Below are 15,543 nucleotides of genomic sequence, written 5' to 3'. Positions count from 1 at the left end.
GTTGAATCTGATTATTACACATCAAGTTTATTTTAAATAAAAGCGCTGTAATCAAACAGAAAGCTATTTGAAAGGGGAACATGAATTGCTAAGCTAAAAATTATTATGGTTGGATAAGTAAGCATAGAACTAGGACAGAGAGATTATCTTAATGATTAATATCATCTATTTGTAATAATTTGATGCATATGTCATCTTCAGGAGTATGATGTCTGATGTTAAGGATACCTCTCTTAGCAGTTATGGCTAGGGACCCAATTTGGAATTTTTGTTCTCTGGTCTTTACCGTGTGCAGACTACTTGTCTTTTGATGATGCATTTTTTTTTTCTTCAGAGAGGTTATAATGTACTTGATGAGGTTTTTGGTTTAGTTCTTTTATCAGTGAGGATAGGTTAAGTTATGCGCTGATAACTATGAAATTTTTGTGACTTGAAATTCCCTACCTTATGACCTTTGTACTATTGTGTCCTGCATTTTACTTCTACATTTATTATAATCCCTTACTACTATTTATTATAACTCCCACAGTATTACTGTTACGGATTTAAAGAAATAAAAGACCAGAAAGAAAATATCTTTTATTGTTTATCCTGCTTGGAATTTGTTGAGCATCGTGGATCTGTTTCATCAATTTGGGGAAAATTTCAGCCATTATTTCTTCAAGTATTTTGTCTGCCCCCCTCACCTTCTTCTTTTTTTCATGTGTATGGGACTATATTATAAGTATGCTAAACCCCTTAATATTGCCCCACTGAAAGTATTTAAATTTTAAATGTCTTTTTTTCCCCTGTGTTTTATTTGGGATAGTTTTTGTTTTTATGTCTATAAGTTCACTGACCTTTTTTTCTACAAATGTCTGATCTGTAGTTAATCTTGTGAAATTTTTCATTGTAGAAGTCTGTGCTTTTGTTTTCCTTTAGATCCTTAAGCCTATGATCATATTTATAATAGTTTAAATGTTCTTGTCTACTAATTTTATTCTTTCATTTAGGGTTTGTTTTTTACTAATTTTTTTCCATTTTGGGTATCCATTATACTTTTTTTGTATCTAGTGCTTTTTGATTGAGTTTTTGTTGTTAGACTTTTTTCTGGTAAGCATTTAAAATTACTTGTAGATACATTTGACCCTTTTGAGGTTATTTTTAAGTTCTTTAGAGAGAAGATTTAGAGTATCCTTTATTTCAGGGCTAATTTTGGTCTGTTCCCAAGATACAGTCTTTCTGAAATCTGTATTGAATGCCCCCTATATTCACATGGTCTCTGAATTCTGACTGGTGGCATGAATGACCCACAGTCCTGTGTGAGCTCTGGGAACTATTTGACCTACAGGTTTCCAATTTTCTCTCTTAAAATTGATCTTGTTTGGTTTTCTGGAGTTTTACTGTATACACATATAGATTGGTCTTCACCTAACACTTGAGGGGAAGCCCTGTGCGGATTTCTAGAGCTGTTTTTCTGCATAGCTCTTTCCATTTAGGTACTCTACTCTGCAAATTCTAACTGCCTCTTCGCAACACAGTGAAATTAATGAGCTCCTTTTAGAACTCTCCTCGTACTATAGCCTTAAAATTACCTCTAGTTAGAAAGCATGGGTAGTGGTAGGACTCACTTCGTTTGCTTCCCTTTTTCACGGTTCTTTGCTTCCTTGTTCTATGTCTGGTAATAGTTGTTTGCTATAGTGTGTTTGGTTTTTAATTGCTCATATTACAGGAAAGTATTTCTGGATTCTCCTCTTTCACAACTGAAAGCAGAAAATCCCTCTTTCAGTTAGAACGGCTTTTCTTTGTGTGTTAGATCATACTTGAATAGCAAAATTTTAAGAAACCAGGAGACCAATCTAAAGGTTTTTTCTCTCTTTTATTTACTATCTGGTGATGCACTGTTTTCAGCTTTCTCTTTTTTTTCCCCCATGAGGTTGGATAAATGTAGACTTTTAGAGCTGGCATGATCTGCTTAATATTGAATTGTACTCGGCGATTTTGTCTGTAGTATATTAGCAAGCAGCTGGGCTACTTTTGTGGCAATGCAGTGAGGGATCTGATTTTTTTTTTTTTTTTTTGAGACAGAGTCTCACTACGTCTCCCTCAGTAGACTGCCATAACGTCACAGCAATTCAAACTCTTGGGCTCAAGCAATTCTCTTGCCTCAGCCTCCCAAGTAGCTGGGACTACAGGCGCCCACCACAATGTCCAGCTATTTTTGTTGCAGTTGTCATTGTTGGTTATGCCTGGGCCGGGTTCAAACCCACCAACTTCAGTGTATGTGGCTGAAGCCGTAACCACTGTGCTATGGGTGCCAAGCCAGAGAGATCTGATTCTGATTCTTGTGAGACTTATCAAAGCTGAAATGGGCCAGTGGAACCATCTAATCAACTTGGGATAATCTAATCAATTGTGGGATAATGAGGGCTACCTGTAAGGGATATTTAGGTAGAGCTATTGATGAGGCACTCGGGAGTGCAGTCTGAATTGGAGATGCAACTGTTTTCCAAATTTTTTTATCCATGCATTGGTAGACTGTCATTTTTGCCTATGAATGCTCATTTGTCTGGTCATCTTATCCCTCCTTCCCTCTTTCCATTTATTTAGGGGTTTTGGTGGTTTTTATATAGGGTGTCCATAAAATTCATGTGCAATTTAAAATAGTTGTAAAATTTAAATTGCACATGAACTTTATGGATACCCTGTATATAAATACTTTCATTTGTAAGTTTTAAGTTAACCTTTTAGAAATTTTCAGTATATCAGATATTTCCCCATGCACAGTTTAAAAACACTTAGTGATATTGTATGTAAAGTTTTCTGTTAGAATGAAAAGTAAATAGACTCCAAAGTCAAGTTTTGGCTTTGTGTGTTTTTTTCGTAGTTTCAATATAAAAATGCATATCCAACAATAGTCTCCCATCTAGTTGCCTTTTGGATATATTCTAGGTGTGAAACTCAGCTTTGAAAATGGTTCTTTGTTAACTACTGCATTTAAAATATCCCTTTAATATACTTATTTCTAAACTCCTGTTTATAAATTTCCATGATCTCTATATATCGGTTGATCTTATATCTATATCTGTCAGGAACAAGAAGAGTAATTAAAACTAATGAAAAATGCAATGGTTAAAAATGCAAGAGGAATATTAAAAGAAAATTGACATGATCAGAAGAATCTATAAGAGTTTTTAACCTCTAATTATTGCCAAAGACTTGACCCTTGTAGAACTAGGTTTAACGTATTATACTAGTCATATGGAAAGAGCTCTTACTTGAGAAGTGTAAGGAAACCATTGCACCAAGAAATCAGAGGATATTCCAGTAATGAATGAAAATGACTAATTGAGTCATATATCATGGGTGGGAAATTTTAAATAATACACATATATGATTGTTTCTCTTTAATTTTAACTGTGCTTCTACTGTGTTTCCACCAGGATAAACTATAAGGTTAGAACTCTGATAGTATATATAAAGACATATATAATCTGATATTTTATATATATAAAGAGTTTGAGATAGAAGAGAAATAAAGATACCAAAGTTATAGGATGAAAACATGGTTTATAAATAGAGGATGACAAAGTAAGGGTTGGGATCAAGTGATAATTATCATGAAAATTTTAGAATTCATTTCATAAAAATAAAGAGCATGTGCTGATTTGGTGGTAGTTTATATACTACCCTCCTCTCCTATTTTTTTTACTTGACTTACTTAATATGCAGAAAAATAAATTGCAATCTTTGTTATTTTCTAACCTTGATAATGATTTTGCCAGTGATAAATTTCTTGAGATTTTCTTTAGATATTATATTTGCCTTAACCAATATTTAATAATTCTGTTTTAGAACATTTTAACTTTAGTTTCAAAGTTTGTATTACTTTTTCTGAATTGTTTCTATTCAAAACACTTCTGATACCAAATGTTTGGTTATTTTTCCTCTACCCAATGACCAGTTTTCCAATTGCCCAGACCCAAGTGGGTGTCCTGTAATCAATTCAATTCTTCCCTACCAGGAGTTAGTGTAGACCCCACAGATTAAAGGCTAGGTCCCACAAGATTCCACTTCAGATGACAGTCTAAGTCCTAGTTCCTACCTGTACTTCTGAAGATTGGCTGTAAATTGTGGGTTTCCCTCCTGGGGTTCAGTAATTTGTAGAATGACTCACAGAGCTCAGGAAAGTGCTTTACTTAATTATTGTTGGTTTATTATAAAGGATATTACAAAGGATACAAATGAATAGCCAGATGAAGAGACATAGAGGGCAGAGTGCAGAGAGGTCCTAAGCATAAGAGGAGCTTCTGTCCTGTGGAGTTAGGGTGTGCTACCCTCCCAGCAGCATATGGATGCATTTACCAACCTGGAAGCTCTCTGAACTCTATCATTTAGGATTTTTTATGGAGGTTTCATTATATAACTATGACTGATTGGCTATGCAGTCTTTGGCCATTGGCAATGAGGAAATGGGGCCTCTAAATCAGGTGGTGGTTCCTCTGGCAACTAGTCTTCATCCTGAAGCTATCTAGGGGCCCACCAAGAGTCACCTCATTAGTTTAAATTCTGGATATGTTTGAAAGGGGCTTATGAATAACAAAAGATGCTTCTCCCACCTCTCTTCATTCAAGAAATTCCAAGGGTTTTAGAAGCTCTATGCCTGGGATCCAGGCAAAGAGCAAATATATATTTCTCATTATATCACAAAAATCATACTTTTCTATTCTAATCTTGTAACAGTTTTATTATTCCTTAATTATTGCTGGGCCTGAGTATATTTTTTTTAGGTCTTCGTTATAAAATTTTATAAGGTATGATTAGGGTGCTATGTTCATCATTATAAGTTATTTTGTGTCCTGTGAACAGGGAACCTTCAAAAGATCCTGTCCCACGATCATCCTCCAGAGTATTCATCTGATTTCTATGCTGCCTACATTAATATTCTCCTTGGGGTTTTCTACACAGTTTGTCGGGATTTGAAAGAACTCAGACATCTGGTAAGCTAGCACTTTGCTTTGAAGAATGTGTATCTTAATATATGCAATATGTATCTTAATACTTTTCCATGTAGAAATTGTGTAAATTTAGGCTAAAAGGCAGAATTGTCTTCTGGAAATTTAGATATAGCCTTTGGAGGCCAAGATAGCATAAGGAAGTAGATATCGCAGATATCTGTGAGTTAGTGTAAACTTTGACATGGTCAGAAAACCTTCATTTTTAGTCATGTCTTTTCACTCTTCCTTAGTATTGTGGCTTTCCGCCCCTTTTTTGTTTTCTCTAATTGCAGGAAATGTAGAATCCCATTATTATCAAAATGAAGAATAACAGGAGATATAAAAACTTTGGCAGTTTTATGACTGTTAATTTTTTAGTAACAGATCTCTTTCAGGCTTTATGTATGTATTGGGGTCTAGAATCTGTATGAATTTTAGTATGGTCAAAAGCTTCAATTACAGGTCTTACCATTAGCCATTTCCTTGAGTTAGTAATCTTGGTATAAAAGGTTCTGTAAAAAAAGTTTGTTTTTTTGAGACAAAGTCTCACTCATTTTCCCTGTGTGGGGTGCTCTGGTGTCATAGCTCACAGCAACCTCAAATTGTTGGGCTCAAACAATTTTCTGGCCTCAGCCTCCCTATAACTGGGACTATAGGCGTAAGCTACCATGCCAGGCTAATTTTTCTATTTTCAGTAAGAAACAGGGCCTCAGCTTCCCAGAGTGCTAGGATTACAGTTGTGAGCCACTACTCCTGGCCTAATTTTTTTTTTTTAATGGAAAAGCTGTTTATATTTCACAGACATTTTGGAAAATGATTTGTAATTTTTCTTTTTTTTTTTTTTTTTTACATTCTTTCTTTAATTGTGGGTGTAGGAAAGGAAGGAGACAAGAGTGTCTGGTTTCCTTTTTAGGAATCTTCAGTTAATACTTAATATTTTATCTCCATGTAATCTAATAATAATGTATCCGAGGTTGGAAAACAGTTACTTTCAAAGTAACAGATTCTATATTAGCACATTTGCTTTGTTCTTTACTCTGAAAAATATTACTTAAAAGAGATTCAGTGTGTGTCTGAATATGTTTTTAAGACAGAGCATAGAAAGTAACCAGTTACACATTTCTGGAAGTTTTAGATTTCAGGGAGTTACTGATTTATGTGTAGATTTCAAGCATCTTCTCACTTAGGAAAAAACAAAGAATAAGCTTTTCCAGCTCAAACTCGTCACTAACAGCCCTCCAGAAGATGAATGTTTTGGGATTCCTGGGACCTAAGGGAAATGATAACAGAAGAGGCTTAAAGAGAGAAGAGCATCAGTAAAAGGCCACCTGGGTGAGACGGAGTAAGGAGCAAATTCTCGTCCTCTGTCTTTCCTGGGAAATAACTTGCAGTTACCGCTCTTTAGTACTTAAATCCTGTGGGAATCGGTGCTGGCAGCCATCTCTAAGTAGATTATAAGGTACAAGAAGGAAAAATTATATAGGGAAAATATTTCTAAGAGAAGAAAATGTAAAGAGAAAAAATATATATTTGAATATGGTATTTTCAGAAGTGTTTTGTGTTTCCTTGACAAATGGTTTTATTTTTAAGGTGGGTTATGAATTTTTTACATCATGTTCATAAATGTGAAGTACAGTTTAAGTCTTTACTATTACTGGTAATACTGATAAACATTAAGAAAGATCTTTAAGTATCAGAGAAAATAGCATAATGTTCTTATTTCTCTCCCTGTTTAGAACATATGTATAAGAATAAAGACATTTATTTTCCTTTTTTTTTCTTCAAATTGATACTGTTATTTTGAAGTTTGTAAGTGGCACATTTCATCTAAGTTTATCAAATCAGCTACAAAAATTCTTTTCGGGGATCCCTCCTATGTGTTTTTAAATTTGCTTACGGAATTGGTATTTCTGTAATAATTTTTTGGAGGATAGCTCTGTAGGTCGCACAAACAGAGAAATTAAAGCACAACTTTATTCATTTAGATTTGTTTTCTGTAACAATACTTATTGTATTTCTATATAGTAATTATAATTTTTAAAAAGGAAAATTAAGTTGTTTTTATATTAATATAAATATCAAATAGAATAGTTCATTTGCTGAATTTTGGATAGTTTCACATGATTTTTTTTTAACATTAATCACAAATTAAATTTACTGTTTTCAAACTGTTTTTCCTTCAAATATCAAAGTTTCTTAGAAATTATTCAGAGATGAATGAATTGCTTAGCTAGAGTTAAGCAGTCTTTCAGGTGTATTGTCAAGTTTTCTAAAGCCGGCTTTTTGTTGTTTTGTTTCATTTGGCCCTGTGGCTAGTCGCAGTAACTAATAGCTTAATGACTAGGAAGAAGGTGCCAAAATAATTGAAGTCTGAAGTAGTAGAATGAAGAGAGGACTTAATATCAAAACAGCTGTGCTTCTAGTTATAATGGGGGAAAATGTTTTTAATTTAATTAAAAAAATAAAATTGCTCTGCTGTATACTAGCTGTCTTATATTCAGTATGGCACTTAATCTTTTCTATTTCTGTTTTTCCATTCTAAAGTGGGACCGAGAATATATACCTCAGATGATTTTAAGTATATAAAATGATATGCTCTGCATTAAAGTGCTTGTAAGCAGTAAATTTCTGTAAAGATGTAAATGATGTTACTGGTAACACTAATTCATTTGAATATTCTTCTTTCAAAATACAAATAATTTCTGTAAGGATCACTTTGTAAACTATTTTAGTTAAGTAATACAGCTGCTTGTCATATGACCAAGATCTAACCATTCCAAGGGTGTAGAAGTTTTGATCTCAGTTTAGAGCATAGGGGTAGGCAGATAGTTCCTTGGATGTTTGAAGAGTAAGAGAAGCCAGTACTGGGCAGCAGGACAGTGAAGGGAGCTGGTACAACACGCAGATAGACTTCTGCTGCCTCACACATAACTCAGGCATCTGACCTGCTGTGACCGGAATCTCTCTGCTGGGTCCTTGGTCTTGGAGTTTGAGGAATAAATCCATGGACCACTGTGAGTATGGCAAAGGATAGATTTTACTGATAGACAAGAGGGGAGAAGGAAGATGAAGCCTTTGAGGTAGCAGAGGGGGTTCTGGAGCAGGTAGCCCATTTGGGCCTCTGTCTGGGGCTTTATATGCCCCTGTGGGCCAGCAGGGTTTGGGAGATGGAATATATGTCTAAAATATGTTATAACTGTTTGGCACCAGGGGCCTGTGGGCAGAAGTTAATTTAAAAACTACCTTTGTGTAGGAATGTGGTTTTGTTGAGGGTGTGCCACTCTGGGAATGGCAATTTAGATGGAACATTTGATTGAGCTGGTTTTTATGAGCTTGGTTGGCCCCAGAGAATGTGGTCTGTGTCCAAGCTGGCTTGTGAGCCTGCTTAGGCTTAGAAAATGGAGTCTGGGGTGGCGCCTGTGGCTCAGTCGGTAAGGCGCCGGCCCCATATACCGAGGGTGGCGGGTTCGAACCTGGCCCCGGCTGAACTGCAAACCAAAAAAATAGCTGGGCGTTGTGGCGGGTGCCTGTAGTCCCAGCTACTTGGGAGGCTGAGGCAAGAGAATCGCTTCAGCCCAGGAGTTGGAGGCTGCTGTGAGCTGTGTGATGCCATGGCACTCTACCGAGGACGATAAAATGAGACTCTGTCTCTACAAAAAAAAAAAGAAAAGAAAAGAAAATGGAGTCTGTATTCAGCTTCTTAGGGTGAAGTGAAGGTACAGGACCTCTATAGTGAAGAGGTCCTGTATCAAAGCAGTGGACCAACCCAGCCTAATAACTGACTACTTCACAGTATTACAGCATTCTCAAATCTCAAATTCTGTAATAGAATGTTTTAAACAATTTTTTTTGATAAGGAAGAGATTGCCACATTTCTAAAATGGTTGTAAATCTGATCTTTAGCTATCAGTAGGCTCATAAAGACGGTACCACGAATGTGTTTCCATACATACTGGTTATTTTATTTACCATATTGTTATATGATAGAGAAAAATTGAATAAGAGAAATGAATAAGGTTGTAAAATTTTGTGAAGAAAGAATCATAAAATCTGGCTCTGGAGCATGTGCTCAGAAGTGCTAAACCAGATTATCTCTTAATTAATAGCCAGCCTTTATTGAGCATTTATTGTGTGCTGGACACTGTTCCAACCCTTTTGACAATATTAATTCTTACAACAATTGTATGAAGGAGGTAATATTACACGTCTTCATTTTACAAATGAAGAAACGAGTTTTTTCATTTGCTAGCTATGTGATTCTGGGGAAATCACGTAACCATTTGAATTTGAGTTTTCTCATCTGTTATGCAGGTATAATACCTACCTCAAAGGACTCCTGTGTAGCTAAGAAGGAGTATATGTAATGTGCCTGATCCCTGTTGTGGATCAGTTAATTTTAATTCCTTTCCTTCCTGTGCTGAGCAAAAGTTCATGGACGTAAAAACATGTGTTAAGATCTTACTATCTCCAAGATTATAAAATAGAGCCTAGTATGGGGACTGCTAATATCCACTGCAGCTTCGTACCTTACATTAAAGAAATGAGAGGTTTGGGGGTGATCTGGCAGAACAGCTATCACTCCATTTGTTGCTAGATTTGCTTTGACAGATGTAATATAATGGGGGTTAATGGGTGTTTTCCACTACTCTTTTATATCTTTGTGTTGATTACTTTTGGATGAGGATGACTTTTAGGGTACTTCAAGAAGAAAAGAGTCTTTAATTAATCTAGTTAGATTTATTTTTCTTTTCTTTTTCTTAACTTTTTTTTTAAATTAAATCATAGCCGTGTACATTAATGCAATCATGGGGTACAATGTGATGGTTTTATATACAATTTGAAATATTTTCATCAAACTAGTTAACATAGCCTTCATGGCATTTTCTTAGTTACTGTGATAAGACATTTATATTCTACATTTAGTAAATTTTATATGTATCCTTGTAAGATGCACCGTTGGATTAAAGTATAGTGTGCATAAAGAAAAGCATACACAGATCATAAATGTATTCCTCAATAAATTATCACAAAATGAAAATATATGTATAAATGTAATCCAAGTAAAAAGTAGAAAGTCACCAGCGTTCCATGAACCCACTTAATGCTTTCTCTCAATCTCTACTTCTTTTCTTTCCAGAGGTGATCACTCTTCTGATTTTTAATATCAGATTAGTTTTATTGTTTTGAACTTTATGTAATGTAAATGCAAACATAAGTATATGTTCTTTTTTATTTATTTTTTTTTTCTTTTTATTGTTGGGGATTCATTGAGGGTACAATAAGCCAGTTACACTGATTGCAATTGTTAGGTAAAGTCCCTCTTGCAATCATGTCTTGCCCCCATAAAGTGTGACACACACTAAGGCCCCACCCCCACTCCCTCCATCCCTCTTATATGTTCTTTTTTATCTGCATTTTTGCTCAACATTTTATTTGAGGTCATGCATGTTAAATGTAGCTGTGGCATACTCTGAGAAATCCCATAGTCTTCTTCAAACATGTGGAATAAGCCCACATGAGTATTTAAGGCCTTTACAAGGTACCTTTATTTATGGCCTTGAATAGTTAAGAATTCTTTTTGTATCACAGGTGTATTTGTTGGTACTGATGTGTTAATAGTTTGCTTTAATTATTTTATTAGATGTAGTAATTCTAAAATAACATATACTAAATAGTTTAAATTTTGGAAGCAATTTCTAATTTACAGAAAAATTGCAAATACACTAAAAAGAGTTTTCACCTGTTTTTTTCCTCAAACCATTTGAGAGTAAGCTTGTGATCTGATATCCCATTATCTCTAAATACTTCAGTGTGCATTTTCTACAGAAGCATTCTTCTATATAACCACAGTATAATAGTCAGAATCGGAAAATTTGTTTCATTACTACAATCTGGTCCTCAGAGTCTGTTCAGGATTTGCCATTTGTCCCAATGATGTCTTTTCAGAGCAAAAGAATCCAGTGTAGAATCACATGCTGCATATGGTTGTCATGTCTCTTTAACTTGCTTTCATCTGGAACAGTCCTCAGTTGACTTTCCTGACCTTGAGACCTTTGAAGAGTACAGGCCAGTTTGTAGAATCTCCCTCAGTCTGCATTTGTTTACTGTTTCCTGAGGATTAGATTTAGGGTTTGCATATGACAGGAGCATCACAGAAATGTGCTGTGTTCTTGTTGCATCCTGTTGGTGGCATAGCATTTCAGTTTATCCCATTATTGATCATTATCCCATTTTGATCTTTTAATTAAGATGATATCTTTTTTCCTTTGAAATTAGTATGTATTGGTGGGGAAGTACTTTAAAACTTTGTAAATACCTCCCTCTTTGTCAGAATTTCAACTTATTTATTTCTTCATATCAGCCTGGCTTTAGGATTGATTATCAGGGCAGGTCTGACTTAAGCTCATGATTCCTTTGAAATCTAAGGTTTCTCTGGGACATCACAGAAGGAGATTTGTAAAATGAGGACAATAGTAAGCCTATTTCATAGGATCCTTTGGAGGATTAAATAAGTTAACACATGTTGAGCACCAGACTAGTAAGATCTAGCACAAAGTCCTCATGGATTGATGAAAATTCTTCTAAGTTAACTTTAATGCAAATGTTCACAGTTCTGATTTTTGTTTCTACAGTGGTTAGGAAATACAGTATAGATAGTCCAAAAAAGCAAAACATTCAGAAATTATGTCTACTTGGTTTTGGCATTTATTTTCTTACTTATACTCTAATGTTTATAGTAGTTTTTCATTACTGCATAAGAAATCACCCCAAATTTGGCACCTTAAAACAATACACGTTTATTAGCCCACAGTTCTGTAAGTCAGAAGTCCAGACACTGTGTTGCTGAGTTTTCTGCTAGGGTATGACAAGGCTGAAATCAAAGTTTTAGCTTGAGTGAATTCTCCTTTGGCAGTTCTATGGGAAGATTGCTTCTAAGTACTTTCAGATTATTGACTGAATCCAATTTCGTTTACTTATAGGGATGAGGTCCTGTGACCTTGCTGGCTATCAGCTGAGAGTTTCTATTCTTTGTAATGGGGCCCGCTCAATCCACAAGCCAGCCATGGTTGTGGAATCCTTTTCATATATTGAATCCCTGAATTATTCAGTGAGCAAACCAGAGCAAACTTTCTGCTTTTAAAGGGCTGATATGATTAGTTCAGACCCACCCAAGAATCTCCCTATTTTAACTCTTATATAAATTACATAATCCTTGGGACCCCAGTTGCATCTACAAAATTGCTTCACAGCAATACTGAAATTATTGTTTGAATAACTGGAAGAAGGTTTGTGTACACCAGGGGCCAAAGTCTTAGCAGCTATCTTAGAATTCTGCTTACTACATTGTAAATGTATCAGATTATATTCTAACAAATAATTTCAAGTATAATAGCGAAAACTTGCTGAAAATCTCACCAAGGAAGAGGAACGCTTTCTAATTTGTCCTTTGTTTTGCAACCTGCTCAGTATTTATAATAAATCGTTTTGCCTCTTAACATAATGCAAAATAAGGGAAATATTCTCTTTGTTTCATCTGAATTGGGCTTTGATGAGATGACATCCTTATTGATTTAGAAATAATTTCCCAGAATATCTCATAGATCTATGATCATAAATTCAGACAGTGAAAACTCTGTGTACCTGTGGGCAGATTATACTTTGCTTCTGTTCTTCAGCTACCACATGGGCATAATTAAAAGTGTGTTTGTCAGAAATAAGTGACAACAGGTGGTTATAATTAGCTGTTGATAATTATGCTGCTTCTGTTATTGTTATTAGCTTGAGTAGTCACTGGGTGCATAGTCATCTCTTAATAAAATCATACCTCTTTCCTCTTTTTTCCCTCCCTGCTCCCTTTTCATTTAAGTGTGACTAGTTAAGTGTAAACTATAATCTGAGCACCGTGGCTGTGCCTGTACTCCCAACTGCTTGGGAGGCAGGAGGATCACTTGAGCCCAGGAGTTTGAGTCCACCCTGAGCAACATAGTGAGACCCCCCCCCCATCTCAAAAAAAGAAAAAAAAAAAAGAGTGAACTATATACTTAAAAATTAAGGAATAATGGGGGAATATATTGGGTACATGTACGATGGTAGTGAAAATTCATAAAATTACAAAAATCATCCCCATATTATTTCAAGTTGGTTATGGAATGGTTTCTATAATTTTATTAGTAATCTTTTTATGTTTCTTTTCCGCATAGTTGGGAGGACAGTTTAAAATACTAGCACTGAGTATAAGCTGTTTATTAAAAGAGAAAAAGAAACACTAGTGTGTTTGAATTTACATTATGCTATAGATAATCCCACTTCAGAAAAGTGAGAGTTTGCTTATATTTGAGAATTAATGTAGGAGACATGGGTATGATATTGGAAAGCACATTTGATAGTCAATAGCCAGAGTTGTGGGAAATATTTTATATTTGGGACAATTATTTTGTTCCTAAAATGTCACTTGTTAGTAAGGACTAAAGCCTAGTGCTTACTATAAGCTATAGTAGGGATTTATTATAAACCTATAGGCATAGGTTTACTTAAATGTAAAGATTGTGTTTGGACAAGTAAATGTACTCATTACACTCAGGTAGTTTTGTACATTGAAGAACTTCTTGTGGAATCACAAGGGGAAAAATACTAATTTTCTTCTTACAATAATTCATTAAAGTAAAAGTGGAAAAGTGCTGTTCATAAATTACTAGACATTTAATGTTTCAACCAAAAAGAAAAGCAGTATATTTTTATTTTAGCCAAATTATTTGCCAGTTACTATCAGCATAACATCTTAGTGTTATTACCTAGTGCTTAGATTTGAAAATCTAAAAACTAATGTTAAGAAAGTTAGCTAAATAAAAAATTTCCTCATCTTACTCCTTTATCTCTACATGTAATGTTAGTAGAATTTGGAGGATTTTCTGCTTTAAATTATTCCTTTTTATGAAATAAAATAGAAAAAAATGATTTAAATGATTTTTATGATTTCATTTTTATGATTTTAATGAAGAGGCAAAAAATGATTTTGTTCTTTGTATCCTCTTAATTTGATGTTACATAGTTACACTATGTTTAATCTGCCCACAGGCACATAGAGTTTTACACTATGTAAAAGATTTATTTATATCTTTTCTCTAGGCCTCATTGAATTATTTTGATATGAAATATTGGGACCAAATTAATATTAAAAAGTAGCATAAGTATATTTTTGTCAATTTGCTTAAACTATCTTTAAGTAGAATTCCAGTATTATTCATAAAAAACCACTAAGTAGTTAAGATTAGTTAGTGCTGCTTAGACTTAGAATTTCTCAAGAGATTGCTAAACCATAGACTCCAGGGTTTCATCCTCAGAGATTCTGATTGAGGAGTGCCTGAGATGCTGTTAAGAACTTGCATTTATAACAGTCTCAGGTAGTGCTTCCGAGTCAAATACTTTCAGTCATAATGCACTAGATATTTACTTCATGAGAATATTCAGCCTTTGGAAAACAACAAAAATTCTTTGGACTTGAGGGTTTTATTTTATTAAATTTTTTTGTTGTTGCAGTTTTTGGTGGGGCTGGGTTTGAACTTGCCACCCTCGGTATATGGTACTGGTGCCCTACTTCCTGAGCCACAGGCACCACCCGACTTGAGGGTTTTTTATGAAATGTTTTATGGTTCTATGTGATACAGTCATGACCTAAAAATAAAATTATGCTTTGTTATTATACAGAACTTTAAATTTTTCCCTTGCATGTTTGAGAATTTGAGTCTATAAAACAAACTGATAATAGATTAACAGAAGAAAAAGGGCATACAACTGTGTTAACATGCATTTGGGCATGGAAATCATACAGTCTGGCTCAAAGCAGTGGTGGTGGTGGTGTGAGTTGGGAATGGTCCGTGGTTGAAGTTTGTACACCATCCTGACCTTACATAAAGAGTAAGGACTTGGAACAAGGCAAAACAGGTTATGGGATGAGAGTAGAAGGAGGGCTTTGTATGCAGGCGAAATCTCACGGGCAGCAGCTCTAAGGAAGAATAAATGGCAGCTGGTGAGACCTTCAAAGATGACAGACTCTGGTCTTTATCCTGTGAATTCATCTCTCCTAGATCCAAGAGATGAGAGTATTCAGAGAAAACCTCTTTGCACCTGCTATTTTTTTTCACTTAATTTCTTCTACAGATGCAAATCTTTTCCACAAAAGACAGCTTTTCAGGGCTATTCTTGTGTTTGTAACCACTCTGAATATGGCTGTAAATAAGCATATTTTGGTTGAAGCACTTTGGTCTCCTCATTGTATTATTTTATATGTAGATGCTACAAATAGGATGTAACCAGTTAAAGAATATTTTGTATTTTGTACTCCGTGATTGATATTTTTGCTATTCTAATATTATAGTGATAAGCTAATAATTACATTTTTTAAGACATAGGATCTCTCTATATTGTCTGGGCTGGAGTGTGGTAACTTATCACAGGCATGGTTATAGTTTACTTCAACCTTGAATTTTGGGGCTTAAGTGATCCTCCTGCCTTAGCCTTCCAAGTAGCTAGGACTACAAGAGCATGCCACCATGCCCAACTCATATAT

The 15,543-nt window shown here is 34.9% G+C and overlaps 1 protein-coding gene across 2 annotated transcripts in view; it reads left to right on the top strand.

The window, feature by feature from the left end:
* The window catches only part of ORC5 (origin recognition complex subunit 5), a 100,583-nt gene that overhangs the window by 13,088 nt on the left and 71,952 nt on the right, over positions 1-15,543 (top strand). For both annotated transcript variants that reach the window (XM_053609551.1, XM_053609552.1), the window contains exon 6: positions 4,849-4,979. In XM_053609551.1, coding sequence (XP_053465526.1) covers positions 4,849-4,979 — 131 coding nt within the window. The remainder of the gene's footprint in view (positions 1-4,848; positions 4,980-15,543) is intronic.

This window comes from Nycticebus coucang, chromosome 11 (genome assembly GCF_027406575.1).
Source record: "Nycticebus coucang isolate mNycCou1 chromosome 11, mNycCou1.pri, whole genome shotgun sequence".
Taxonomy (NCBI): Eukaryota; Metazoa; Chordata; class Mammalia; order Primates; family Lorisidae; genus Nycticebus; species Nycticebus coucang.
This window is presented reverse-complemented; position numbering and strand designations above follow the sequence as displayed.